The sequence below is a fragment of the Equus quagga genome, chromosome 13 (assembly GCF_021613505.1).
Source record: "Equus quagga isolate Etosha38 chromosome 13, UCLA_HA_Equagga_1.0, whole genome shotgun sequence".
NCBI classification, from domain to species: Eukaryota; Metazoa; Chordata; class Mammalia; order Perissodactyla; family Equidae; genus Equus; species Equus quagga.
Window position 1 is genome coordinate 97390212 of NC_060279.1, and position 26600 is coordinate 97416811.

Sequence of the window (26600 nt, forward strand, 5' to 3'; positions counted from 1 at the left end):
TGTTAAACGAATAAATGTGCGGGACCCGTACGAGCGGCAACGCGCCACCCCAGTGCCACCCCCCCCCCGCCAGCCTCGCTCTCGGCTCTTCCCACGGACGCTCCAGCCCCCGCCCCAACTTCTCGTCTTGCTTTGGGTGGCACAGTCACCTGGGCGGTTTCCAGCGCCCGGAGCGCCCTTTCCCCGCCTCCCCAAGCCGTTTGCAGCCTTTGCAGTCCCTCCTTGGTATTTCATAGCCCCTCGTACTTGTCCCCCACATTTATTCGTTTAACAAATAGCGAGTTATTAGGTGTTTTCCAGCATGTTCTAGGCGCTGGGGACGCTGTGATGAACAGCATAGTCGGTCTGTCCTCATTGTGGGGAGACGAGCAGGTGTAAGTGAGCATTTCAGAAGAGCCACACAGAGCAAAACACAGGCCGGTGGTCCGCAGGCATCTGTCTGGGCTAGGCACCGTCGGGAGGAATACTGAAGGCAGGAACTGATTTAACAAACCTCTGGTGGGCGCCTCTCCCGGCCCGGGGCCTCTGTCCGGAACTGAGCTACAGCCCGGATCTGGGCAGACATCCCCGCCCTAGCCAGGCAAACAGACAAAGCTCCAGAGGAAACACCGGCTATCTCCAGACTGAAAATATTATGAGAATAAAGCGATAAGATAGAGGGATGGGGTGCAAGGAGAAGTATAGAGAAAGTCAGGGAAATTTTAGCTGAGACTTGAATGACCGTGAAGGAGTCAGCAAGGCAAGGAGCTGGGGAAGGACTATTTCAGGTGGAAAGAACAGTATATGCGTGCAAAGGCCCTGAGGTAGGAATGAGCTTGGCATCGTCTAGGACCAAAAGAAGGCTGGTGTAGCCAGGGTGTGTGGATTGTGAGGGGACAGAGGGGCCAGGTGATGTTGGAGCAGAGGTAGGGCCTGAGAGAGTCAGAGAGGAATTAGGGTTTTCTCCTGAGGGTTCTGGAAACGATGGAAGGGTTTTAAGCTGGGGAATTCCTCGGTCAGATCTGTACTTTAGAAAGACCCTTCAGAGTGCTCTGAGGGGGATGGGTTGAGGGTTGGTGACCAGGTGTGGAATCTGGGGAGATGCTCAAGGAGGTCCAGTGGTCCTGCGGGCTCGAGAGGGGTCCAGAACAAAGTCCGGGTTCTAGATGCGCACAGGGAAGAGCAGAATCTTTGGACGAGATGTTGGAGGCCAGTTTGGGTGTGGCACTCGTGTGCCATCCGACGGGTGCGAGGAGGCTGCGGCACCCAGGCCTAGAGCCCAGGAGACGAGCCGAGGCACAGGTGTGGAGAGTGAGCCGTCCCTGCCCAACCCCAGGTGTGCCGCGCGCTGCCCAGGAGGGCCCTGCCGAGCACCGTGACCGCGGAGATGCGCGCGCTCGTGGTGGACTGGCTGGTCCAGGTGCACGTACGTACCTGGGGAAGGGGCAGGGCCGGGCCCGCGGCACAGCTTAGGGCCCTGCTGCTCACCCGCGCCCCTTCCCAGGAGTACCTGGGCCTGGCAGGGGACACGCTCTACCTGGCCGTGCACCTGCTCGATTCCTACCTGCGCGAGGGCCGAGTGCGCCTACACCGCCTGCAGCTGCTGGGCGTGGCCTGCCTCTTCGTGGCGTGCAAGATGGAAGAGTGCGTGCTTCCCGAGGTACTTCCGGGGTGGGCCGAGGAGGGTGGAGCTCTGCCTGCTGGCCGCAGTCACGGATTAAACGCCTACTGTGTGCCAAGCACCGTGCCAAGCGAGCGCTTTAGGAACTCTTGGAATGCCAGCATCTCTATGTGAGGCAGGGGACACATGAGTGTGTCCCTTTAACAGAGGAGGAGACTGAGGCCCAGAGAGAGGAAGACATTGGCCCCAGATCAGGCAGTTGGGACTCGGGTTCGGTCTTCGGTAGTTACAGTCCATCTTGAACAGTTACTGTTAACAAGCGTATACTCAGTGCCTTATCAGAGCCGCCTGGTGAAGCAGGGAGAAGTGTCTCCGTTTACGGGTGAGGAAACTGAGTCTCAGCCTCCGTGAATGTCCCTGTCACACAGGGAGTAGATGGCAGGCTTTGAACCCGAAGCCAGGTCTTCCTGACTCCGAAGCCTGTGCGCTCCATGACTTCCAGACGACGCAGCAGTGGCCCCATTTTACAGACCAGGAAACTGAGGTCCAGAACGGGTACTGGACTGAGCGCAGGCGCTGCAGGGCAGGGAGGAGCGAGCCGGGCCCGAGACTCCCCCACCCTTCTCCCCCCACTCCGCAGCCCGCCTCCCTCTGCCTCCTGGGCGCCGGCTCCTTCTCGCGGGCGGAGCTTCTGCGCGCCGAGCGCCGCATCCTGAGCCGCCTGGATTTCCGGCTGCACCACCCGGGCCCGCTGCTGTGCCTCGGGCTGCTGTCCGCGCTGGCCCGGAGCGGCCCCCAGGTGCGCGGGGCGGGGCCCGGGGAGGGGGCGGGGCCTGCGCGGGCTGGGGGCGGGGCCTGACGTTCGTCCAGCTGCCCGGGCAGGTGACGCTCCTTGCCACCTACTTCCTGGAGCTGTCCCTGCTGGAGGCCGAGGCCGCGGGCTGGGAGCCCGCTCGGCGCGCAGCTGCGGCGCTGAGCCTGGCGCACCGCGTGCTGGACGGGGCGGGCTCCGGGCCCGAGCCGGCGCTTTACAGGTACGGCTGTGGCCGAGGGGCTCTGGGGCTCCAGCGACCTATCTTCCTGGACGCTGTCTTGACCGTCTCAGAGAATGAGAGACAATTATGGGGGAGGAGGGTGCACCTCGACTTGGCTTTTCTGGGTGTGAGAGAAGGATGTGTCTGTCTGGTCTGGAGGTGTCTGAGCATGGGGTGTTTGTCTGGATTTGGGGACCCTTCACCTTGCCCCAGGGTGGGAGAGAGGAGATCCCCGGGCCCGGAAGATGCTCTGCGTTGCGGGGTTGAGAAGGAGAGGTCTGTCGGCCTCGAGTCGCCCAGCTCCCCTTGTGGCCGCGAACGGGGCTCCTTTTCGCTGCTCGAGCCTCTTCCCCGTACCCATGGCACCGGGTGGCAGGGTGAATGTCTTTTCTCCCATCCCGTGTCCACGGGGCGGAGCTGGATGTCACCTCGTCCCCAGCCCCACTCCTTCCCTCCCCGCGGGTCCTGGCTCTCCCCAAGCCGCGCCCTGCGGGGAGAATCGGGGGTCGTCCCCTCCTCCGCGCCCCCCGGTCGCTCTCTAGATGATGGGCCTCGTGTCCGATCTCGAGAGAGCCCCCGAGCGGTCCTCGGGGACCCAAGTCAACGCGTCTTCTCAGCCTCCGAGGACAGGTCGTGTCCACCGCTGCCCCTGCCTCAGTTTCCCCGTCTCCCCGCCGCAGCCCCGCGGAGCTGGGCCCGCTCGAGCCGTGCATGGCCCGCGCCGCGCTCCGGGGTCCCGCGCCCGGCCGCGCCGCCATCTTCCTCAAGTACGCGCGGCCCCAGCGCCGGGGCACCAGCCTCGCCGCCGCCCGCCTGCTCCGCCGCCCGCAGCCCGGGCCTCCCTGAGCCCGGGGACCGCATCGAAGAAGACTCCGTGTGTGTCCGTCTCCCGTTTCAATAAAAGAGTTTTTATTCCCGGCGCTCTATGTCCTCATTGGTCGAATTCAGGCCCTCCCCCCACTTATGATTGGTTACTTCCTCGGCCCCTCCTCCCTCTGATTGGATGTTCTCTAGTCCTTTAATGGTTGCTGGGAGACGCGATGCGGATTCCGGACTCGTCCGCGAGGGGGCGCTGGCGGACTTCCGCAAGTGCAGCTTAGAGGGATAAAACTGGGATTCGAAACGCAAACGGTCGCGGGAGACAGAGATGCTAAGAGGAAAATGGCAATGCAAGCTGAATGACCCTCGGTCTCAGGGTTGGGAACAAACTAGGAGGGATGGCGACCGTGGGAAACAGAATGCCTGCCCCAGTCGTGAGGCCTCGGTGTTGACAGATTTTCAGATTTTGTTTAAGTGAAGTCAAAAGTTTACAATTCCATAAATATCTCTGCTCTTATATGTTGGTAACTAATTCATTTTTTTTTTTTTTGAGGAAGATTAGCCTTGAGCTAACCTCCGCGGCCAATCCTCCTCTTTTTGCTGAGGAGCTAACATCTGTGCTCATCTTCTATTTTATATGTGGGACGCCACAACGGCATGGCTTGATGAGTGATGCACTAGGTCCGCGCTCAGGATCCCAACCGGGGAACCCCGGGCCACCAAAGGGAGGGTGAGAACTTAACCGCTACTGCCACCGGGCTGGCCCCACTAATTCAATATTTTTTAATGGTTGCACAAACCCAACATATTAAATATACTGGCCTGTGAGGGTCATCAGTTGGTGATAGGGTCTTGGATAGCAAGAGTTCCATAAATGGGATCTGATCCACATAACCTCTAAAGTTCCACAGCGTCAGCGGCAGGGGAGGATATACGGTGGAGGCGGGGGAGGGTGGAAATACAGGCACGGGGCTTGGGACTGAGACCCAAGCTAGGGTCTTGGAGGATGGGTGGTCATACATACAGTTATTCACTCACTTATTCAACAGCTGTATATGGAGGCTGACTCAGAGCCGGGCACTTATGGTCACAAATCTCACCATGTCATGGATGATAAACACCCGTTGTCAATTTCGCATGACTGTCCCAGGCCCTGAGCGCCGTGCTTTACCTGCGTAACCGGATCCAGCCCCTGCCACTACTCTGAAGGAAGCTCACTTCTTATCCCAAGTTAAACGGCAGGAAGTCAAGGTGGAGGGAGATCAAGGAGCTTGACCAACGTGCCACCGCCACATAAGCAGCCAAGGAGGGCTGATTTGCCCTCAGTTTTCCTCCAGAAGCCTCTCACATGTTTCCTGCGCTGTACCCTCCTTTCTTACTGTACTGCTCACTCTGAGCTGTCTCCCCACTGGACTTGGGGCCCAGGAGGGCAGGGTCTGAGGCTGTCTCAGTCCCTGCTATGTCCCAGCATCACCCAGCCCAGAGCTGGGCACAGAAAAGATATCAGTGAATATTCGTTTGTTGCATAGATAAACAAATGAGTTTCAAAGTTGCTCTCATTGTCCCATGATGAGGATAGAGTTCCGGGTAGTTTAAGTGATTTGTCCAAGGCGTATAACTAGGGAGAAAATAAGCAGGGAATTAAATCTGGACAGCTTGACTCCTGTGTTCTTATCCAATATGCCAAATGCTGGTGGGCTGAAAACCGGCAGTCCACGAGGTTGTTATCTTCCTGCTCTTTCCCCCAGACTTGCCCTTTCCTTATAGAAAGCTTTGGGAGCTCTGTGCTTGGGAGAGGAGAGCAGGCAGGAGGGTGGGGAGGGTAAAGGGAGTGGGAAAAAGGGAGAGGCCGGCTGGAGAAATAGGACTGGGGCTGATTTGAAGGAGAGAGTGGGGAAGTCTTGAGGGGTTTCTCTAGACCCATAGGGGGCAGCCGGAGTCGGCTGCTGGAGGTGCGGGGGCGGAGAAAGGGTGGGGACCAGCCCCACGGGGGGCGATGCGGTAGCTGCAGCAGCGGCCGCAGGAGTTTCCCACAATGCAGCGCGGCGCGCTGTCCCCGGTGCTGATGCTCAGCGCTGCCCCGGAGCCTCCGCCGCGCCCGCCTCCCGCCCTCTCGCCGCCGGGCCCGGGCCCCTGCCATGGCTCAGCTCGGCCCGGTCCTGCCCCAGAGCCGTCGGGGGGCCTGGGCGCGGCGCTCGACAGCAGCCTGCGGGCCGCCGTGGCATTCAAGGCGGAGGGCCAGCGCTGCTACCGAGAGAAGAAGTTCCGGGAAGCCATCGGCAAGTATCATCGGGCGCTGCTGCAGCTGAAGGCGGCGCAGGGGGCCCGCCCTGGAGGCCTGCCCGCCCCCGCCCCCGGGCCCGCCACCAGCCCGGGGCCAGCCCGCCTCAGCGAGGAGCAGCGGCGCCTGGTGGAGAACACGGAGGTGGAATGTTATGACTCTCTCACGGGTACGGGGCCGTCGGGGGGCGCGTATGTGAGAGGGGTGGGGAGCTAGGGGCAATCACGAAGCCCTGGGGTGGCGGGCGCTGCAGGCTTGAAGGCGCCAGGGCTGGGGTCTGTAGGGGGAGTCCTCAGAACTAGATCAAGGAGAGGGGTTGGAAGTGTAGGGGACCACAGGGATGGAAGGAGCTGGGATGCGGGAATGGATGGGCTTTGGGGTGCCACCTGCGAACCTCAGGTGAGACAAACTTACCCTGGACGAGCCATTCGAGGCCCATCCCTCACCTGTGAGCCCGCCCCTAGCCCTCTCCCGTCTGGAAACCTCCCAACTAATCACCCGGGAGCGCCTGTCTGTGCTTTTCGCGCCCTCTGGCGGCGGCGCAGATCGCTTCCATTCTGATTGGTCAGAGCTGGGCGGCCGGGTGGCCTGAGTAGTCCCTGAGGACGGCTCAGCCGTGGGAAAGGGTGGGGTTCCCCGCATCCCGAAAGCCAGGTGAGGTCTGGGCGCCGGCCGGCTCTGAGAGCCCGGGTCCCGGTGCCCCCGCAGCCTGCCTGCTGCAGTCGGAGCTGGTGAACTACGAGCGGGTGCGCGAGTACTGTCTCAAGGTGCTGGAGAAGCAGCAGGGCAACTTCAAGGCCACCTACCGCGCCGGCATCGCCTTCTATCACCTGGGCGACTACACGCGCGCGCTGCGCTACCTGCAGGAGGCCCGCAGCCGGGAGCCCACAGGTGAGGGGCGGGCGGAGCCCGGAAAGGGGCCTCGCTGCTTGGAGGGAGCGCTGGACCCCCGCCCCGTTCGCCTCTCCACCCACCTACTCCTTCCACATCTTCTCATGCACTCGCCTCCCATTTAAATGTCCGCTCACCCATCATTCCTCTGACATTCACCCAACCAGTTCTCGTCTATTCAGCCCCTGACTCATCCTGATGCCCCCACTCCCCTAGCAGCCACTTCCCTATCTGCTCACCCACCCCATCTCCCTTACATGCCCCCCCCCCCCCCCCCCCCGCCCCGCGCTCCCCAGTTCATCCACTCCCTCTCTCACCCATTCACACTCTCACCTACTTGGTCACCTGGTTCCTGGCGATCTAGGAAATTGGCCCAGGGTGGGGGGTTAACAGAGCTGGAGGCTCGTTCCTTGCCCTGTGGGAGATGGCAGTCAGAGGGTGTGTGTGTGTGTGTGTGTGTCTGTAGGCAGAGCTTGTATTAGGAGCCAGAGACGAGGGAGCACAACAGGTGCACGACATGGGGTTGTGGGAGCAGAGGCAGGATCAGCTGTCCTGGTGAGTGGTGGGAGAAGCGGCTGTTTGCAGACAGCCCAGAGGCCGCGTGGCAGGGTGACCAGGGCCTCCAGTGAGCGGCATTCCTGGCAGAATGCAGAGCCTGTGTGGAAGGATGGAGGTGTGAAACGCCCCCGCTGGCTTGTTGTGGCTGGGGCTTTGGAGAAGGGTTCTGGCAATGCTGGCTGTGTGGGGAGGCACTGAAGGCTGGGGACAACGAGGTGTGAGCCAAGGTGGGGCAGCTGTCCCCCGCTGCCCCAGGACTTGAGGATAATGCCCTGCCCGCCTCCCCTGCAGACACCAATGTCCTGCGCTACATCCAGCTGACTCAGCTGAAGATGAACCGGTGTGGCCTCCAGCGGGAAGACAGTGGGGCCGGGGCCGGGGCTGGGACGCGGGACGTCATTGGCTGAGACCCACCTAGGGGGGCTGTCCCTACCTCTACCCTACCTCCACCCCTGCCACCTCACCGTGTAAACTCCCCCAACTCATGTGTTCACAGGTAAAGCATTTGTCACTGGTAACCAGAGCCTCTTTGTGTGGTGTTCTGGTGGGGACCGGGGAGGGGCTATGGGCTTATGCTTCACCCCGTGGACTTGAGAAAGCCAGCGTGGGCGGGGGGTGCACAGGGGCATGGCCCGGGGTGGCGGCAGGCCGGGAAAGACGCACAGCCAGGCGCGATAGGGGGCAGGGGCTACCTTTAATGCTGCATTTGTGCCAAATCCCCCGCGATGCCCTGTCCCTGAGTGTCCCGGCCCCCCTCCCCCCGCTGCAGGGCGGGTGCAGGGCCCCACCCCCTGGGGTACAAAGGAATAAATTAAGTGTCCCCCCTCCCCCCTTCCCCAATAAATAGAGCGGGTATCCTGCCCAGGGCCTCCCGCCTGGGCCTGGCGGGCCGCGGCGGGGCCTGGGGCGCTACATTCACGGCTGCCCCGGCGGGCGGTGGCCTCAGCGGGAGCCCTGGGCCTCGCACAGGGGCACGGTGCTGTCCTGGCTCTGCCCCTCCATGTCCATGTCAAGCAGCGTGGGCTGCACGCTGGGGGGCCCGGGGCTCTCCGGACTGTCCGGCCTGCTGGGAGGCGAGATGCTGAGTGTCCGGCCAAAGGAGACCAGTTTCCTGGGGTCCAGGCGGGGGCGGCTGGCGGCAGGCCGGGGTCTCGGGGCGAAGGTCAGGGTGGTGGGGCGGCCAGGGAACTCGGGGGGCCGGCGGCGGGTTGGGAACAGGGCCTGGGGGTCGGGCAGGCGAGGGAAGTCCAGGGGGTCTCTAGGGCCTGGTAAGAGAGGATCAGACGAGATGAGGGGGGGAGGGGGGGGGGGGGGGGGGGGCGTGCAGAGGGCAACATTTAAAAGCCAGGAGAGGACAGGGAAACTGGAATTTCTGACTTCTCTCGAAAAGCCTCCGGATCTTGCTGGGTCCACTTTCTGGCAGGGGTTGCACCTGCGCCTAGGCCCTGATCACTGCTGACTGCCACTCATCTGGGGGCGACCCTCCAGGGCCTGCTTCCCCTTGGACGCTCTAGACAAAGCCCCCATCCCTCCCTCTCCTCGGCTGGCTGGGTTCCTGCAGACCGACCGGCGGAGAGACCTTAGACATGACACCCTCTGAACGGGGACAGGAGCACGTCACCACCCGGCTGAGGATTAAGTAAAATAGCAACAGTGACTGTAAGAACACTTAGCACCGTGCCTGCCTCACGGGAAGTCCTTAACGCCTGTCTGTCCCACCATCTTTGTCACGTTCATCAACATATAGACAGCAGCCCCAGCACAGGGCTGTTCGCTATAGTTACCACTGTCGCCGTTAACATCACCTGCCTGGCCCCGTGGGCATTAGAGTCTGGCACCATCCCCCCCCCCCCCCCCTGTGTCTCAGTCACCCAGGGACCCTCAGCAGGGAGGGCCATGGGGACACAGACCCCTCCTCCCCACGCTAAGCAGGAGGAGGCTGCCGCTGGGCTGGGCCATCGGACCCTGGCGGGGGCAGGGGGCAGGGCCGCTCTCCGCGCCCCGGGCGCGCGGCGCCTCACTCACCAGGGCCGGGGCCCGCGGGCTCGGGCGCCCCCCGCTGCCCCAGCGCCCCGTCCGACGGCGTCCGCCTGTGCCCGCGGCTCACGGCGCGCGCGGCCGTGACGTGGGTGGGCGTGAGCGACTGGCGGGGGTCCTTCTTGAAGCTCTCCAGCTCCAGGTCCACCAGGGGGTTGGGGCTGGGCGCGGGCGGGGAGGGCGGCGGGGAGGGCGCGGCCGGCGCGGCCTCGTCGCTGTCGGAGCGCAGCAGCGAGCGCGTGGAGTTGCAGTCGGACACGGACGACAGCGACACGAGGGTGGCCGAGGGCGCCAGGCCCGGGCCGGGGTCGTCGCGGCGGCCTGGGGAGCGGGCGGGTGGGCCGCGGCCGGCGCGGGCGAAGAAGAGCCCGTCGAGCCAGCGCCGCTGCTCCTCGCCGTCAGCGGCGCGCGCCTCGGCCAGGTCGGCGCCCAGGCCCACGGCGCCCAGCAGCGAGGCGCAGCCCAGCAGGGCCAGCTCGCAGCGCCGCCGGCCGCCGGGCGCGGGTCGCGCGGGGGGCGGCCCCGGGGAGCGCTCGGCCGGCAGCGGCGCCGTGAGGTAGGCCGGGGTGCTGTACGGGGAGGGGGGCACGCTGCCGCCGCCCGCCGCCTCCGCGAACTCCTCTGCAACCGGGAGAGGCCGCGCTCGACTCCGGCTGGCCCCGGGCCCCGGGGACCCTCCGACAGCGAGACCGCCGAGTCCCCCCTTGGCGCGGTTCTCGCATCTTCCTCCCCGCAAGGGCCCCTGCCCCTGGGAGTGACCCCGCACCCGGGGGCCTGGCTGTCCCCCTTTCCGGGAATGCCTGCTCCCCAGGGGCCCAGCGAAATCCCGCTCCCTCCCCCAACCCTGGGGAAGGGTCCCCCGTTTGTCTCGGGCTCTGCTCCCCTTCGGGCCAGCGGATGTCCCCTCCCCCTCTCCCTTAAAGGGGCCCTCACCGTCTTACCCATCTCATTGAGGCTGGCGAAGCCAGGGGCGATGGGGGTGTGTTTGGGGGATTTGCCCAGGTTGGGGGCGCTCGATGACCACTGTTTGCTCCCTTCCCCCAGGGCCTTCAGCCTGCAGGGGGCACCAGAGATGGGGGGTCGGCGGCCTTCGCTGCGCCACGGGCCTGGGGGCGGGCGCAGGGCGGCCCCGCCGGTACCTCTCCTCTCCTCCAGCCCGCTCCTTCTGCAGGGTGGAGCTGGGCCCCCACGTGCGGCCCTTCTTCTTGCCCCCAACCAGTTCTTCCTTCTTTGGGGGCCCGCTGCGGCCCCATGTCACACTGCCACCACTGCTGCTGCCACTGCTGCCGCCGCCACCACCATCCACGGGGGTCACTGAGCCGAGAGAAGCCACTCGGTTACTGGGTCTTGGCCCCACTGAGCTCCCAGCCTCCCACTCCCCACTCGGACCCTCCCTCCACCTGGAAGCCCCAGGGATCTTGGGTTCTAACTCCAGTCCTGAAGGACCCTTCCCTGCTATAAATCCTTCCATAGCTCCCCACCGCTGTCAGGACAATGGCCCAGCTCCTCACCCTGGCATTCAAGGCCCTTCATATGCATTCCCTGCCCACTTCCTCAGCCTCATCTCCCATCGCTCCCCACGGCCTCAGCTGTCACCCATCCCTTCAGGTTTACTGAGCAGCTGCGAGCGTTTCCATTTTAGCAGGTGAAGAAAGGACCCTACTGGGTGAGCCACCTGTGTGGGGTGTCAGAAGGGGAGCCGTGCTGTGGGAAACAGGGAGCAGGCGAGGGCTGTGGAGTTAGGGAAGGCTCTCCCATGGGAGAGCGAGAAATCTGGCAAAGACCCGAAGGAGGTGAGGGAGGGAGCTAAGTAGACACCAGGGAGAGGAGCTTCAGGTGGAGGGAACAGTGAATGCCAAGGCCCTGGACACGCCTGGAGTGCTCCCAGCCGGCCAGGAGGCTGGTGTGGAGGGAGGACAAGGAGAGAGACGGAGTCAGGATACGCAGGCAGAGGGCCTTAGGGGCCTGGTTGGGACCCATGTCTGCTGGTTCCCAGTGGGGCGCTTAACAACTCCATGCCTTTGCAAAGGTTGTTCCCTTCACCTGGAATTCTGTTCCCTTTCGGTCCTTTTCCTGGCCTGGTTGGTGGCTTGCCCTTCAAAGCTCCAGGTCTGCATAGTTTGTTCCCTGGAAGGTCAGGTGCCCTCTCTCCTGGTCCCACCACGCTTGAATGGACCCTGATACCAGTATTGATGACCTCTGTATGGTTGTTATTTACCTGAACCCTGACGGCTGGACCTCTGCCATGCGGCCCCCACTGTGGCCATCTCCCCATCCAAGGCGCCCCCCAACCCTGGCCAGCCGTCCTCATCTCGTCTATGCTGTCCTAAGACCCTGCTCCTCACAGCTGCCAGAGGGCAAAGGTGAACCCGATCCGTCACTGCCTCGTCCCAGCCCTCCCCGGCTCCCGTCATGTGACAGTAGAATCCAGATTCCTTTTCCTGCCTCTCCAGAGTTCCTCGACCACAAACCTCCCGCCGCCTCCCATTCACTCTTCTCCAGCCAAGCCGGTGGTTTGGGGCTGATAAACGTTCCCACCTCTGGGCCTTTGCCTTGGCTGTTCCTTCCGCCAGGGACACTCTTCCTTCAGATCTCCGCATGTCTCAAAGCCGCAAGCTCAGCTCCTCCCACGGGCCTTCCCGGTGTCCAGCAGCAACTGTTCTTCCTTCTTCCCCTCCCGGTTTTCCTGCCCAGTGCTTCTCCTGCTCACTGACTGGTCTCCCTGTTTCCTGTGGTTCCCCCCGCTTGGTGCAAGGTATGTGCTCAGAGAAGTTTGCTGACTGACTGACTGACTGACTGGTCAGGGCCTCGGGAGATACTCACGGCGAATGGCCCTCAGCCGGGGGATGATGCTGGGGCTCGCGGGGGGGCTGGCCCCGTCGGATCCTTTCCGCTTATCCAGGGTTGGAGAGGCCTGGACTGTGATCTTATGCTCGAAGCCTGCAAAAAGGAAGAGACTTTCCTGAGCAAACGGCTCCCTGGCTAACAGAGAGGAGTCCCCCGTAGAGAAGGAATGACAGAACGGGACCGCCACCATTTGGCCTTCCTTAACGTGGCGGTTCTCCAAGTGTGGTCCGCAGGCCGGCAGTGTCAACATCACGTGGAAACCCCTTGGAAATGCGCCCTCTTGGGCCCTCACTGGGTCAGCACCCCTGGGGTGGAGGGGCAGCGACGTACCTGTCACAGGCCCTCTGGGTTCCCCTGAAGCATGCTCGAGTTTGAGAGCAAGGTGCCTAGGGGGTCCCTAATTAACTAGGATGGACGAAGGCCCTAGGCCTGGGTGCCCAGGGAGGCGGCCACTAGCCATCTGTGGCAACTGAGCATTGAGACGTGGCTCGTGTCACCGAGGAACCGGGGAGTCCGACCTTTCTTTATTTCATTGTAACCAATCTAAGTTTGTATTTAAAAACAGAGACTCAGCTCGGTTATTGGAAACACCCAAGCACGTTTAGAACAACTTGGGTACGTGAATCTACGTTTTCAACTGTAAATCTTACAAAACCTAAATACAGGTCAAGTATTTTTGGTGGAATTTCAGTGCCAGGATGGAGATGCGCTGTGCAAATAAAATACACACTGGATTTCAAAGACGTAGTGTGAGCAAAGAAGGTAAAATGTCTCATTCACAATTTTTTTGGGTATTGATTAGGTGTGAAACCATAGCATTTTGGATACATTGGGCTAAATAAAATATATTATTAAAATTATTTTTTTTCCTTTTTTTTTAACGTTGCTACTAGAATATTTAAAATTACACACGTGGCTTGCATTACTTTCCTGTTGGCCGGTGCTGTTCTGGGCACTGCTCTGTGGCTTGTAACATCCCAGAGAGAGAGGCACCCAGTATTCGTGCCTTCTGACACTCCCAGGAAGCAGCCTTTGGGAAAAGAAACTGAACTTGAAACTGATTAAGCCTTGCTGACCCATGTGAAACTTGTTTTTGCAGGTCCCAAATGACTGAAGATCATCAACTTCACACAGTTTACCCTAATCCCAATTTACAGGAAATTGAGGGGACCAAGGGACGTGTTAAGCGATCCCAGGGGGATGCCAGCAGCAACATCCAGGCCGTGGAGATGCAGTTTTTCCATCAATTATTGGCAAGGGGGAAAAGAGGCAGATTAGAAGATATTAAACACATAGTTGGGGGCCAAAACTGTAAAGAAAACTAAGGAAGGGGCTGCCCTAAAAGCCAAGACTGGGGCCGTCCCCAGGGGGTGGGGAGCACAGGGCCTTGTGTCTGGAGGGGCATGTGCAGGGCATCTGGGATGGCCAGAGGATCTCTCGGGGTTCAGGGGGTGATTATGCTGACTTGCTAAGCGGTACCCAGTTTTTTGGTCGTTTTCCATACGTCTGATCTATTTAGCCATAAAAAGTTTTAAAAAGTGAAAGGAAGAGAGAAACCCTGGGTGAGGGATGCTCCCGGCAGCCAGTTGGGGGATGCTCAAGGGCCGTGGGCGGTACCGGAGGGCAGGCTGATGTGGCTGCCGCCTTCCCGCAGCTTGAGCAGGCGGCTGCGCTTGAAGTTGCCCCTGCGTTTGCGGACCCGCGGCTTCTCCTGGCTCAGCTGGCACATGAGCAGGTGCAGCTCGCGCTCCACGATGTCCATCTCGCGCTCGGCCAGCTCCTGCTCCCGCCGCCGCAGCTGCTCCTCCTGGAAGCGCTGCTCCTGCGCCGCCCGCAGCAGCTCCTCCTCGCGGCTCCGCAGCTCCTGGAGGAGAGGCGGCGGCTTGCGGGAGGGGCTTCGCTTCTCCGCCCCTGGGGATGGACCCGGGGCTGCTGGCTCTGGTTGGGGCCTGCCCAGGGGCGTCCTGCTGTGGGGCCAAGTGGGGGTACACTCCAACTCACACTTCACCAGCCAAGCTGGGTGCCAGGGCAGGGGACGGGGTTAGCCCAAAGAAAGGGGTGCCTTTTCTTTTTTCCCCCTTTGATTTTAAATTTTTTAACCTCTTTAATTTGGAAAACTTCAAACATGCACAAAAGCAGAGAGAGAATAGTGCACCCCCTTGTGCCCATCATCCAACTTCAATAATGATCTATACTTTGCAAATCCTTTTTCCTGTACCCCGTCCTTCTCTCCTCCCTCTCCTTTTTGCTGTAGTATTTTAAAGCCGACCCCAGCCCTCCTGCAGCATCACTTGTAAGTACCACAGTGCAGGGTGCCTTTTTCTTATTAATCCCGTAACAGCAGGCTGGCTTCTCTTGATATGCAGAAAAGGCTCCCTTGGCCCTGCATGGACCCAAAGACCGGGGCGCAGGGGAAGGGACTCTGGCCCCCCAAGGCATCAGAACTCAGGGAGCTTGCTCCCTCCCTCCCCCCGCGCCTCCCTCACCTTCTCCTTGGTGCGGAGGTCATCGAACATGTGCTGGATCTCTAGCTTCCAGTCCTCCTGCAGCGAGTGGAAGGACTCCAGCGGCATCTGGAACAGGGCCGACTGCTCGATGGCCTCCAGCTGCTTCAAGATGCTGCCGAAATCTGGCCGCCCGTGGGGGTCTGGGTCCCAGCATTCTGGGGTGGGTGGGGGACAGCAGTGGGAGTGGCGATGTCAGGGGCCGTGCTCTGGGGCATCAGCCTGCTCGGTAGAAGGCAGGACACAAGGGACTGTGGACGAACAGCTCCCATGGAGCCGAGGGGAGGAATTCAAAGCCAAATTCCTGGCCATCTTTCACTCTGGGAGAGAAACCTGGGGACCAGCTCCCTGACTGGTGGTCCACTCGGGGATCTGGGAGGAATCCCCGGGCCGAGGAACCTAACAGGCCGCCCTCAAGAGCTGGGGGCCTGGCCAGAACAAGGGTCTGGGGGCCATGGAGCCAACTGCAGGGGAGGCTGTTCCTGGTCCGATGGCTCCAGCCCCTTCTCCCTCACTCCTGGGCCCACTGGTAGGGATGGGTGTGAAGGGGTGGGTTCTGGGCCCGAGGGCGCCTGCCACCCCAAGCTGAGCCTACCCTCTCCACGGGGCCCTGGCTCACCCTCCAGTAGGCGGGCAAAGGGCTCGGGGCAGGTGGAGGGGATGGGCAGCGTCAGCTTGTTCATAGCCACGCCATATGCCACGGCCAAGGCGTCGATTTCACGGTAGGGGACCTCCCCTGTCAGCAGCTCCCAGAGCAGCACCCCGAAGCTGCAGGTGGGGGAGAGGAAGGGGTGATGCCGCAGCCCACCCCAGTCCTCACCTGTGCCCCAGCCCTGCCTCCGGTCCCCTGCCTCAGCCAACAGCCAGCCCTGGCTGATGAGGCCACAAGGTCCTGATCTGACCTCCATCAGCCCAATCTCGATAGACGTGGCAGGGCTGCCTCTCTTCCCTCACTCCTGCCTGAACACCCGCAGTGGCCCCCTGTGCCCACTGGGCAAATGTGCCCTCCTCAGCCTGACCTCTGATGACCCCGGCAGCCTTGCCTCTGTGCACTCTCAGCCCCCCTGCCAACCCCAGCTTCATCCTGGAGCCACACTGGAGAGTTGAACAAGCCCTGTTCTTCCTTACTTCTGGCTTTTGCACATACTGTTCGCTTTGTTGAGAACACCCTTCCCTTTCTGTAACTGTCCTTTAAATCACAACTCAGGTGTCCCCTCTGCCAGGAAGGCTTCCTTGGTTCCACAGCCTCCAAAGCTGGGTTAGAGGCCCCTACTCCATGGTCCCCCAGAACCCTGGGCACTTACCTCTAAAAACAAGTTAACACTACTTAACATTTATAAAGCACTCACTCCAGGCCAGCACTGTGCGAGGCACTCTCAGTAACCCTCACAACAGCCCTGCAAGGCAGAAGGTATGGGTACGACCTCCATTTTATCTGACGAGCAGCTGCAGGCTCAGAGAGGTTAAGTTACCTGCCTAAGGTCACACAGCTAGTAAGTGGTGGAGCCACACTCGGACTCAGGTCTGCCTGATGCCCATGATAGTGTCCTTAATGGCTCCACAATGCCAGAGTGCACACCACTGTGCCACAATCACCTGCGTGTCCATCTTCTCCAGTGAGCTGTGCTCCCTCTGGAGCCCAATCCCCATTTTGTGCCGTGCCTCGCATGCGGGAGCGCCCTGTGCCCCCACATCCACACATGCACTCCTTCAACACACACTTATGAAATGTCTACTGTGGGCCAGACACTGTCTGGGCACTGGAACTAGAGACACCCGCCTGCGCTCACACAGCCCAGCCTCCCCTTCTCGCTCAGGGGCAGCACCGCGGAATCGGAGCTGGGCACAGACCACGTGAAATAATGTCCCACCCTCCTTTGCAGCTAAGGTTGCCCAGACGGCAATGGTCCTGGCCACTGGGATGTAGGGGTGTGTGTGTCCTGGGCAACTAACTTCCAGAAGGTGTCCTTAAAGGGAAGGGGTGCTCCTTCCGTCTTTTCTCCTTCCTTCTGGTTGGAATGTGGACACGAAAGCTGGTGCTCAAGCAGCCATTTTGGACAATGAAGTGAACTTGGGAATGGAGGCCACATAAGGTGGAAGAAAATAATAGCGGTTTTCAACTGGAGATGGCATGACACCCTCCCCCTGCCCCACCATCCCTGGCAACCTGTGGGGTTGTTTTGATGGTCACAATAGTGCTACTGATGTTAGGTGGCTGGGAACCATGGATACTTAGTGTCCTGAAAAGTACAGGACAGTACCACACAAGGAAGAATTTCCCTGCCCAGTGTCCGTGACACCCCCGGGAAGGAACCCCGACATAGGACCCTGATTCCCTAACACTGGGGGCACCACACCAGCTCTGGGCTTTACACGAGAGCAAACACTTCAGTCTTATTTCTATTTTGGGTTTTCTGTTCTCACTGCTGAAATACGGCTCCGCTAAATGTTTGTGACCGTAAATGAACGTCTGGCGGGACGCCTGTCAGAACATCCCCCCCGGGGGCTGCACTGCTCTAGTTGGGGCTTCCCGGCTGATCGGTCTGCCCAATGGCCACGACTCTGCTGCTCGGTCCATCTGGAGCCTCAGCCGGGGACTGACCCGGGCTTGGCTCCCCCTCCAAAGGCCGCGGGTCCAAGTGTTTCTGCTGCCACCATCAAGTCTCGCTGGCGATGCCAACAGCCTCCTCGCTGCCCTCCCGCGCGCTCACTCCTGTCCTCTCTGACCCAGCACCCAGGGAGCCTCTGCATTGCGAAATCAGACCCCGCCATCCACAAACGCCTCGAAGGGCTCTCCCTGACACCGTCCAGCTCGCTCCTATGTCAGTTCCTGCCGCTCTCCTCCCGGCCTGCTCTGCCCCAGCCCCACGGGCCTTGTAGCTGTTTCTGGAACATGCCGAGCTGGCTCTCACCTCAGTACCTCCTGCGTGGGAAGCTTCGTCCCCCAGACTCTGCTGGCAGGCTCCTGGCAGCCACTGGGAGCTCAGAGTCACAATGGTGCAAGTGCCCCTGCTCAGAAAAGCCTTTCCCAGCGTCGTCCTCCAGCCCGCAGAGGGCTTTCCACCCACCTCCTGGCTCGTAACACTAGCTAATACTTTTTCTGCCGCATTGATAAAAATTATTTTACAATTTTCTTAACCTGAAAACAGCTTTTTTTCAGCTTCTTGTGTATTAGTTCATTTATTTACTATCTCTGAGGGGAGGAAACACGTCTGTTTTTATTCACTGCTGTACCCCAGCCCCCAGAGAAAAGGACAGATGCACGGATGGATGGACGGATGGATGGATGGACGAATGAATGAATGGTTGCCTCCAATGGCCTCACTTTCCTATTTGACACGTGGAGGCAGTGGACTGGATGGCGTCTGAGGGGCCTTCAGTGCTGACATCCTATCTCTACACCTCTGAGATTATTACTGGAATCCAGGTCCTCCATGGCCGCCACTTCCGCTAGCAGAACAGACAGCTGCCTTGGGGCCTGGCTGATGGTCTGACCTCGCTGGCAGCCCCTGTGCCAGACCCCGATCCCGGCTGCAGTGGGAGACTGTCCCTCCGCCTCTGCCCTCGCCCCCCCCCCGCCCCCATTTCTGGGAGGCCTCCCCGGCCCCACCGTCAGCACCTCCAGACGTCACTGCTTTTGGAGAAGAGGGAGAGACGGATGACCTCCGGAGCCATCCAGGCGTACGTCCCCGCAGCGCTCATTTTGGTGGTCTTGTGCCACTCGCGGGCGAGGCCGAAGTCCGTAATCTTGAGCACCGTGTCTGCGAGGTTGTGGTTCTCGATGGCCTCCAGGATAAGGACTGTGGGGGGGGAAGAAAGGCGGGTCACCCCAGACCTGCTGGGCTGCAGACCCGGGCGTGCTGGCCCCGGCCTTGGCCGGCATCTCCTACATGTTCTTTGTCCCTCCTCCAGCTGCCCGCTCTGCAGCAGCTCCTTTCCTGGCCTGGCATACCACGAGCCCTCCCAGGCCGTCTCACCCCTGCCCCAGGCTCCCAAGAGTGGGTAGGGGGCTTCCCCTGGGTCCCCTCCCCTCCTGACACTCAGCTCTAGGGAGCTCAGAGAAAGGTCAACGGCCAAGGGCTTGGTTATCCATGGTCCAGGCCTTGAATTCCCAACCACCCCAGACGTGGGATTACAAACCAGGAGCAGAGGGGACGCATGTGGTGTCCCTGGTCTCTGTCACCCGCTGTGGTGTACTCCCTTCCAGGCCCCAATTCTACTCCTTTCCGCGTCACACTGTTTGCCACGGGACTTCACGGTTCTTTCCACTAAAGACGCAGAGCACATGTCCCCATCTTTTACTCTGGGCTGACCATAGGACTTGCTTTGGCCAACAGGACGAGGCAGAAGGGAGAGCGCCAGTTCCAAGCCGAGGCCTAAGAGGCCTCACGTGTCTGCCTGCCCTCTGTGCATCTGCCACCACCACGAGAGCACGCCCCGGCGAGCCCGCTGTGCAAGGAAGACAGCAGATCCTGGAGCAAAGCCCCCCAGCTGAGCCCAGCCAAATGAGTTTACCCTCCCGCTGGCCTGCACATGCATGAGCAGTAATAAATGACTGTCGTTTAGAGACCCCAAGTCTTGGGGCTGATTTGTTACACAGCAGTATCGTGACAAAATCTGATATATCACTCAAGCACAGTGAATTGTTCCAACTCACCTGCTGCCTGGGGTCATTGCTAACAACAAGAAGAATCAGGTTCATGTTTATCAGGAGCCCGTTACACGCCAGGCACTGTGTAAGCCCCTTCCATGAGTTAACTAGCAAGCAACCCATTTTATTGACTAGCAAACTGAGGCTCAGAGAGAGGAAGTCACTCGGCCACGATCACACAGCTAGAAAATGTTGGGGCAAAGAGCTGAAGCAGGTCTGTCACCAGAGCCCAATCTCTCAACTACTAGGATATTCCACCAGCTTCTGTCAAACAGGGGCCCCAAAGTGTCCAGCGGCCTGCCTGGGTTTGGATCCCAGCTCTGCCCCTTATTAGCTGCATAACCTTGTATTGTTTACTTTATCTTTCTTAACACCTTTAAGATTTCTCCTCTGTTAACTGGAGAGGAGAAGAGTGTTTACCTTATTAGGGTTGTAGTGAAGATTTATTGCCTGAGGCAACAGCAGGCAATTTAAAAACGTTAGCTATTGTTAGCATGGGATGTCGCCATCATTGATCCTGATTTGTCCACCTTCGTTGTGACCATTCTTGGCTACTTCTCCCGTCATAACAACAACGAGGTAATCCTACTACCATGCCCATGCGGCAGATGAAGAAACTAGGGTTAGAGAGATGGGTGCGTTGCCCAAGGTCACACGGTTGGTAAATCTTGTCCATTCTTTTTTTTTTTTAAGATCGGCACCTGAGCTAACATCTATTGCCAATCATTTTTTTTTCCTTCTTCTCCCCAAAGCCCCCCAGAAAATAGTTGTATATTATAGTTGTGGGTCCTTCTAGTTGTGGCATGTGGGACGCTGCCTCAGCGTGGCCTGATGAGAGGTTCTATGTCCCTGTCCAGGATCCGAACCGGCGAAACCCTGGGCCGCCAACGCGGAGCGCGCGAACTTAACCACTCGGCCACAGGGCCGGCCCCTTGTCCGTTCCTTGAAGCCTGACTCAAATGCCACCTCCTCATGGAAGGCTTGCATGACTCTCTAGCTTGTGACTCCACCTTCCAGAAGTCCTCCCTTTTTGGGTCCCCACCTCTCCTGTTTGTGGAGTGACCCTGTGACAGAGGGAACACCCCATGGTCTTACACTTTATTTCTGCATCTCCCAAGCTGGGTCTAAATCAATTCCCTTTAAAAATATACATCTGTTCATGTCACCACCTGCTCCAAACCCTCCAATGGTTTCTACTCCATTGAATGAAACACCCCAAGTCCTCACCACAGCCCGCAAGGCCATCATGATCTGGCCCCTGTCTACCTTTCTGACCTCATCTCCTTCCTCCTCTGCCTCACTTCTGCTCTTCCAAGCCCTCTGGTCTCCTGACTGTGTCTCCGACAAGGCCCACTCATTCCTGCCCCAGGACCTTTGCTCTGCCGAGCGCTTTGTAAGGCTGGTCTTCTTTGCCCAGTTCTCTGCTCTAATGATGCCTTCCTTGACCATCTGAACCAAAGAGCTCCTCTGCCCCATCCTTAATCTGCTTTCTTTCCTTCAGAGTCTGGGATACTCTCTGAAATTTTATCCATCCAAATATCAATCGTCTATTTCTGTCCACTAGACTCTAACTTCTGTAACGGGGGAATCTTGCTTCATCCACTCTGTAATCCCAGAGCCTAGGACAGTGCCTAGTACACTGAATTCTGCTTAAGAATTATTGGGTGAATTAACCAATGAATGAGTGACATCAGATGAGGAGCCCCTCGGGGAAGGATGAATGTGGAGGCCGTGTCCTCTGTCTCAGGCATGGAGCAGTCCCATTGCCTGGGCAGGAAGCCTTGGCCAAAAGAGCCCCAGGAACCCTTTGTCCAGGTGGCACCGGCTACAGAAAAACTTGGGGGTGTGGGGGTGTGTCCTTACACCCCACCTGCAGGCTGTGTCTCAGTAGGGTGAGGACGGACTGAGAAGGGGCCGCAGCCTTCAAGAGGAGCATGCCAGCAGTCCCGCCTCCATCCACCCGGCATTTCAGGGGCGTTCGAGCACGAGCATCCACGAAGGCAGGGACCGCCTGTGGCTGTCTTGCTCAATTCCCCAGCCCTGGCACAGGGCTTGGCCCAACTCTGGCACTTGGCAGCTCGCTGGTGGGTGCACAAATGCCAGGTCTGGAAGGTAAGGCATCCCTCTGTTTAGGGGCTTGCAGTCGGGGGGGCAGAGAAGGATACAGCAACAAACTTACAAAAATAGTGGGATGGCGTCAAACAAATTTCAAGATGTAGAACTGACAGCAATCAGAAACAGATGAGATGGAAAGGGAAAATGCTCCTATTTCACGCGAGGGCAGGGAACATGCTGGCCTCCTTCGCGGTGGAGCCCTCTTGCTCAGCACATGACCCGGCCCAGTAAATACCAAATGAAAGAAAGAATAAATAAGCGGCAATGAAAGGGAGCGAGATGCGGCAGAGGAAGGATGGGAGAGCCAAGAAGTTACAATTTCCCCCTGCTCTATCCTTTAAGGCCCAGGACAGGGTCTGGCACACAACAGGAGCTCCAGAAATATCTGGGGAATGACGGAAATCTCTCGTTTGTGAGTACCAGAAGGGCCGACACCATGGCTGTCTCGGTCCCTGTTGGGCTCCCACTTCACAGGTGTTCAATTAATATTTGCCGTCATCCTGAGAAGCTCCTTGATCTAGATGTGGGTCCTGGGGACCTTCCTGTCCACCTGGCCCCAGGCCCCACTCAACCAACCAATCATCTCTTGAGAACCTGTGACAGGCCGGCCAGCCTGCAAGCTTTTCCGTAAGCCACATCTCTTTTCCTCCTGCCTCATCTTGTCCACTTTGCCTTGGCCAGCTGGGAGGAGGCCTAGGATGACTCCAGGAAGTAGATCTCAACTGGGGGCAATTTTGCCCCCCAGGGGACCTTTGGCAATGTCTGGAGACATTTTTGGTTGCCATAACTGGTGGTGGCGGGCGGGGTATGCTAATGGCATCTAGTGGCTAGAGGCCAAGGATGCTGCTAAACCACCTACAATGCACAGGACAGTCCCCTACAATCATCCGGCCCCAAATGTCAACAGCGCCCAGGTTGAGAAACCCCGGCTCCGGGCTAGGGTCTTTCTGTCCCTGCCTGGTGGACTCTGGCATCATGGTTGGACAGTGAGCGCCATGAGGACAGGCTCTGCATCTGTCCTGTTCTCAGCAGGAGACGCAGGGCCCATCACAGTGTCACAGTGTTCATGGATAATTCTTTACGGAGCTACTGTGACTCTGCAGCCTGGAGGGCAAGTAGTCCTTCAACCTTTCTGAGCCTCCGTTTTTCCACCCGGCCCTGAAGACATACTGCTGCCCCTTCTCATCCCAGGCAGCGTCTTCAGGTGTCCCCTTTTCCCACCACCTAGGCTTGGCCTCACAAGGTTCTGCAGAAGCAAGTTTTTTGGGGGGAGGACACCACTTACTGTTGATGGACTTGAGGTCCCGGTGGATGATGGGCACAGGGGCATCATTGTGTAGGTAGTTCATGCCCCGGGCCACCTGCACGGCCCAGTTGACCAGCACGTGAGGGGGCACCCGGCGACCCGCCAGCACCCTGCTCAGCGCGCCCCCCCTGGCATACTCCATCACCAGGCAGAGGTGTGGGGGGCTGAGGCAGGCGCCTCTGAGGGCAATGATGTTGGGGTGCTGCAGGGCTCCGAAGAGCCGGGCCTCCTGGCGCACCTGCTCTGCTGTCACTGCCGGGTCCCGCTCAGGGTCCAGCCGGGCGGCCTTGACGGCCACCTCCTCGCCACGCCACAGGGCCCGATAGACCTTGCCGAAGCCCCCTACCCCGATGATCTCCTCGAGCTGCAGCTCGTGGAAGGGGATCTCCTGGGGCAGCTGCAGGCCCGCGGGCGCGGCGGGGGGGCCGGGGGTCACGTAGTTGCTGGGGAAGACGCCCACGCGGCCGCTGGGTAGCCGCCCGGTCCACCAGCCTTCGTCGCCGGACACGGCCCAGTCCTGGGAAAGCACCTGGACGCGGTCGCCCCTCCGCAGGGTCAGCTCCTCGTCGCCCGCCGCCTCGTAGTCGAACACAGCGGTCCAGACGGGCCCCGCGGGGGTCGCGCCCCACTCCTTGGCCGCCCCCCCCCACCTCCTCCTCCATGGGGGAGGGGCCGGGGGCTGCGGGAGGCCGCTTCACACAGGCTGCCCGCGGGATGCAGAGGGCGGGCCCCGGCGGCCAGGATCGGGGGAAGTCCCTGCGGGTTCTGGGGGGCTCCTGGGGGCCATGGCTGGGGGGCCCTCCGCAGGAGCGAGAAAAAGCCTCCTTAAAAGGGCAGGGTCGTCCCCTCTGATTCAGCTGTCCAGGCGGGGCTGGGTGGGGGTAGGGCGACGGGTTCACCGATCGCCCCCAAATGTCAGGGCGCTAAGAGGGCCTGGACGCGCGGCTCCCGAATTCCTGCCGGGGCCCGCCGGTGGGGGACGAGGGCGAGGGAAGCAGGCAGCCCCCTTCCCCGCGCCTCTCACCCCGCGCAGCTCCACCGGCGGCCCCCGGCTCCGCATCCCGGGCCACGACCGCCGGGCGGGGCGGGGGTGGCGGGGTCCGGGGGGCGCCCGCCCCAGGACGGGGTGGCGCGCCCCTCGGCCTCCTCACGCGCGGGGCGGCCGGGCGACCCCCATCTTCAGCACCGGCCTCCCGGTCGGCCCCAGCCCCTGCCCCCGCCCGCACCGCTTCCCGGGGCCGCCGGCGATGCCTGAGTGACGTGCTCGCCGCCGCCGCCGCGGTGCCGCCTGGGAGTTGTAGTCTCCGGCTGTGAGGCCTTGAGGCCGGTCCCCAGTCTCCCAGCCCCCAGAGCCCCGCTGCCAGCCTCGGGCCACAGTGGGACCCCGCAGGGCCGAAGGAGTCCTCCAGGGGTGATAAGACTGGCCTCGGACCCTCCCTGGGGTCCGGTGGGCAGGATCCTGGAGGAGGGTAGGAGGGGGCCAAGCGTCCCTCGCAGACCCTGTGGGGGCTGCGGCCCAAGGTGGGCTTGACCGTAAGGGACGCGTTTCACAAAGCGAGGAGTAGGAACTGCGTGAACGATGGTTACTGCCCCGAGCATCTAATGCGGCCGGACGAGGTCTCCGCGGCGGGCCGGTCTCTCGGGGTCCGGACCTGAGGTGCACGCCGGGAAATGTAGTCCGCTCTCGGACCAGCGCTGCGGGAGGCAGTTCCCAAACTGCGGGCTTCGGGGAGCCGGCTGGTGGCTCCAGCAAGCTAGGGGCTTGGGCTGATGGCGAGGCCTCTGCCGGGAGGACGGGGCTGGGAGGATGTGTTTCCTGTCCCTGGGGAAATCACAGCCTCGTCTGCTTTCCCCACCAGCCCATGGTACCCTCAAGAATCCGCCACCTCCCCCCATAATAGGAACTTCAATTTACTGTAGTTTAATGTACGTCGTGTGCTAAGCGCTTTGCACACATGGAATCATTGAATCCTCACAAAGCCCCCATTTTACAGATGACTGCACAGAGAAGTCAAGTCACTGTCCAAGGTCGAATTATAAATGCAAAGCAAGAATCAAGGACAGATTTTTTTTTTTAAAAGATTGGCACCTGAGCTAACATCTGTTGCCAGTCTTCTTTTCTTCTTCTCCTCCCCAAAGCCCCCCAGTACATAGTTGTATATTCTAGTTGTAGGTCCTTCTGGTTGTGCTGTGTGGGACCCTGCCTCCGCGTGGCCTGAAGAGGGGTGTGCTAGGTCGGCGCCCAGGATCCGAACCTGGGAAACCCAGGCCCACTGAAGCAGAGGGCGGGAACTTAACTACTTGGCTACCGGGCCGGCCCCCCAAAAACACATTTTTAAATTAACAAAAACAACAACCCTGATTTTTTAAACCACTGCCTCCCCATTTAAAGAATGAGGAAACTGAGTCCTGTGGAGGTTTGGTGACTTGCTCAAGATCCGGAGGCTTGTAAGCAGCAAAATTCTGGGTCTTTTTGCTTGGCCTCTCCTGTGTGGTCTGGGAGTCTGCAAGGAGCAGAAAAGAGGGGAGCTGTGATGGGCTCGGGCGGCCCAAACTCCAGAGAACTGCCGCACAGGCTCCTGGGAAGTTGTTCCCCTCCGGGGGGAGGTGGGTGCCTGGTCTCCTGGCTGCCCCTCAGGGAAACTCAGGAGCTACGAAGACCGCTTGGCGGAATAGAGAGGCCCCGCCTCATCGTGAGGATGGGCGTTTATGCTATAACCTGATATATGCGTTCCTGAAAAAAAAAAAAACGAGAGTTCTCTAAAACAGTGCGCTAAAAATAACAAGCCTTTATGGGAAAAATAGAATTAGGGACAGATTGCTCTAAATGTGGGCAAAATCAGAGCGTTACAAAACCAATAACGATTCTAATAGAAATACTAACACTGTTAAATGTGCCCGGGCATTACGCTCAGCAAGTCTTCAGTGCCTTCTTTGTCGTCTTAAAGGCTGGGACTTGTGCTTCCTCCTTCAAGATGCCGGTCTGGAGCTAATAACTTTGAATGGAGACCGTTTTCATCAAAATTAAAAATCTGACCCAAGGGGCAGTCTTCTTCATTAACCTGTTCTTTTAATGTGGGAAAATGTCTTTGCAGTTTCCTCCTCTGCATTCACGGCTTTGCCTCATACCGTAACGCGGTAGCAAGTGTCGTGGTCTTTGAAGCCACGAAACCAGCCACTGGGGATCTAAAGGAAGACGCTTCTGTAGATCTTCAGCTTTTCCCCTTAAGATCTTCTTTTACTACTAAGGCTTTCTCTTTTAACTGTGAGAAAGCTTGCCCCTGATTGCTTCAAAACGTTAACTTCCTGGAGAAAATTGCGTGTTCACCAACATGCTTGTGTTATGCTGACACCATTGCTCTGTTTACTAATTGCTTATGGGTGATTTAAGCCAAAGGTGCCCATGGACAGTGGCAAAGGGGGTCTCCCAGCAGAAGCCTACACTTGGGTAAGGAAACGGAGCTGGTTTGATTCTAAACAAATGGGAGTGGGGAGTGGGGTGGAACTTGTCAATTCCATAAAAAAATCTTTTGAATTTTGATTGGGATTGTAGTGAGTAAGTTATTAATTTGGGGAAACTTTATGGCTTTGTAATACTGAGTCTTGCGTCCTTGGACATAGGTATAATTTCCTCCTGGGATGTCTTGTACCTGCTTTCTTTGGTTTGCTCACTGGAACTTTACTGTTTTTGCTTATTTATGGCTAGGATTTTGTTATTTTCTTCTAATCAGTTACTCCTGTTGTGATTGTAATGCTGGTCTTGGATCTAGCTACCTTGCTGAATTCACTCTTACTTGTTCTAGAATAGCATGGTAGCTAATTCTCCATACTTTTCCAGTTAGATGACCCTGTTGCTGGCAAAAAAATGACAGTTTAGTCTTTCCAATCTTTATAACTCATTTCTCACCCCCTCCCCCTTTGGCTAAGAGTCTTCCAATACAATGTTGAATGATAGCA

General features: G+C 59.3%; 3 protein-coding genes across 3 annotated transcripts in view; 2 read left to right on the top strand and 1 right to left on the bottom strand.

The window, feature by feature from the left end:
- Positions 1-3535, top strand: part of CCNP (cyclin P) — a 4144-nt gene extending 609 nt beyond the window's left edge. Inside the window, exons 3-6 of the mRNA XM_046682180.1 lie at positions 1316-1405; positions 1484-1639; positions 2241-2399; positions 2483-3535. Of these exons, the coding sequence (XP_046538136.1) occupies positions 1316-1405; positions 1484-1639; positions 2241-2399; positions 2483-3535 (1458 nt within the window). The remainder of the gene's footprint in view (positions 1-1315; positions 1406-1483; positions 1640-2240; positions 2400-2482) is intronic.
- A 1953-nt stretch (positions 3536-5488) lies between these two features.
- Positions 5489-7590, top strand: TTC9B (tetratricopeptide repeat domain 9B). Its single transcript, XM_046680650.1, has 3 exons — positions 5489-5903; positions 6443-6625; positions 7475-7590. The coding sequence occupies exons 1-3, from the start codon at positions 5489-5491 to the stop codon at positions 7588-7590; spliced, it is 714 nt and encodes a 237-aa protein (XP_046536606.1).
- Positions 7591-7858: 268 nt separating this feature from the next.
- MAP3K10 (mitogen-activated protein kinase kinase kinase 10) lies at positions 7859-24539 on the bottom strand. Its single transcript, XM_046682181.1, has 12 exons — positions 24513-24539; positions 23870-24102; positions 22623-23335; positions 18191-18371; positions 15191-15339; positions 14554-14729; positions 13685-13931; positions 12044-12160; positions 10360-10534; positions 10162-10274; positions 9209-9841; positions 7859-8448 (listed from the first exon to the last, which is right to left on the bottom strand). Exons 1-12 carry the CDS (start codon positions 24537-24539, stop codon positions 8126-8128), a joined length of 3087 nt encoding a protein of 1028 aa, XP_046538137.1. The 3' UTR covers positions 7859-8125.
- Positions 24540-26600: the final 2061 nt, after the last annotated feature.

What these genes read in the sequence shown, in the direction of transcription:
- TTC9B (XM_046680650.1), top strand. Translation starts at nt 5,489, where the DNA reads ATGCAGCGCGGCGCGCTGTCCCCGGTGCTGATGCTCAGCGCTGCCCCG. An exon ending in ATGTTATGACTCTCTCACGG is followed by an intron (nt 5,904 to 6,442) that starts GTACGGGGCCGT and finishes GTGCCCCCGCAG; the next exon opens with CCTGCCTGCTGCAGTCGGAG. An exon ending in CCGCAGCCGGGAGCCCACAG is followed by an intron (nt 6,626 to 7,474) that starts GTGAGGGGCGGG and finishes CCTCCCCTGCAG; the next exon opens with ACACCAATGTCCTGCGCTAC.
- MAP3K10 (XM_046682181.1), bottom strand. Translation starts at nt 24,539, where the DNA reads ATGGGGGGAGGTGGCGGATTCTTGAGG. An exon ending in GAGGTGGCGGATTCTTGAGG is followed by an intron (nt 24,103 to 24,512) that starts GTACCATGGGCT and finishes ACCCTCCTCCAG; the next exon opens with GATCCTGCCCACCGGACCCC. An exon ending in CTTTGCCCGCCTACTGGAGG is followed by an intron (nt 14,730 to 15,190) that starts GTGAGCCAGGGC and finishes CACCCACCCCAG; the next exon opens with AATGCTGGGACCCAGACCCC.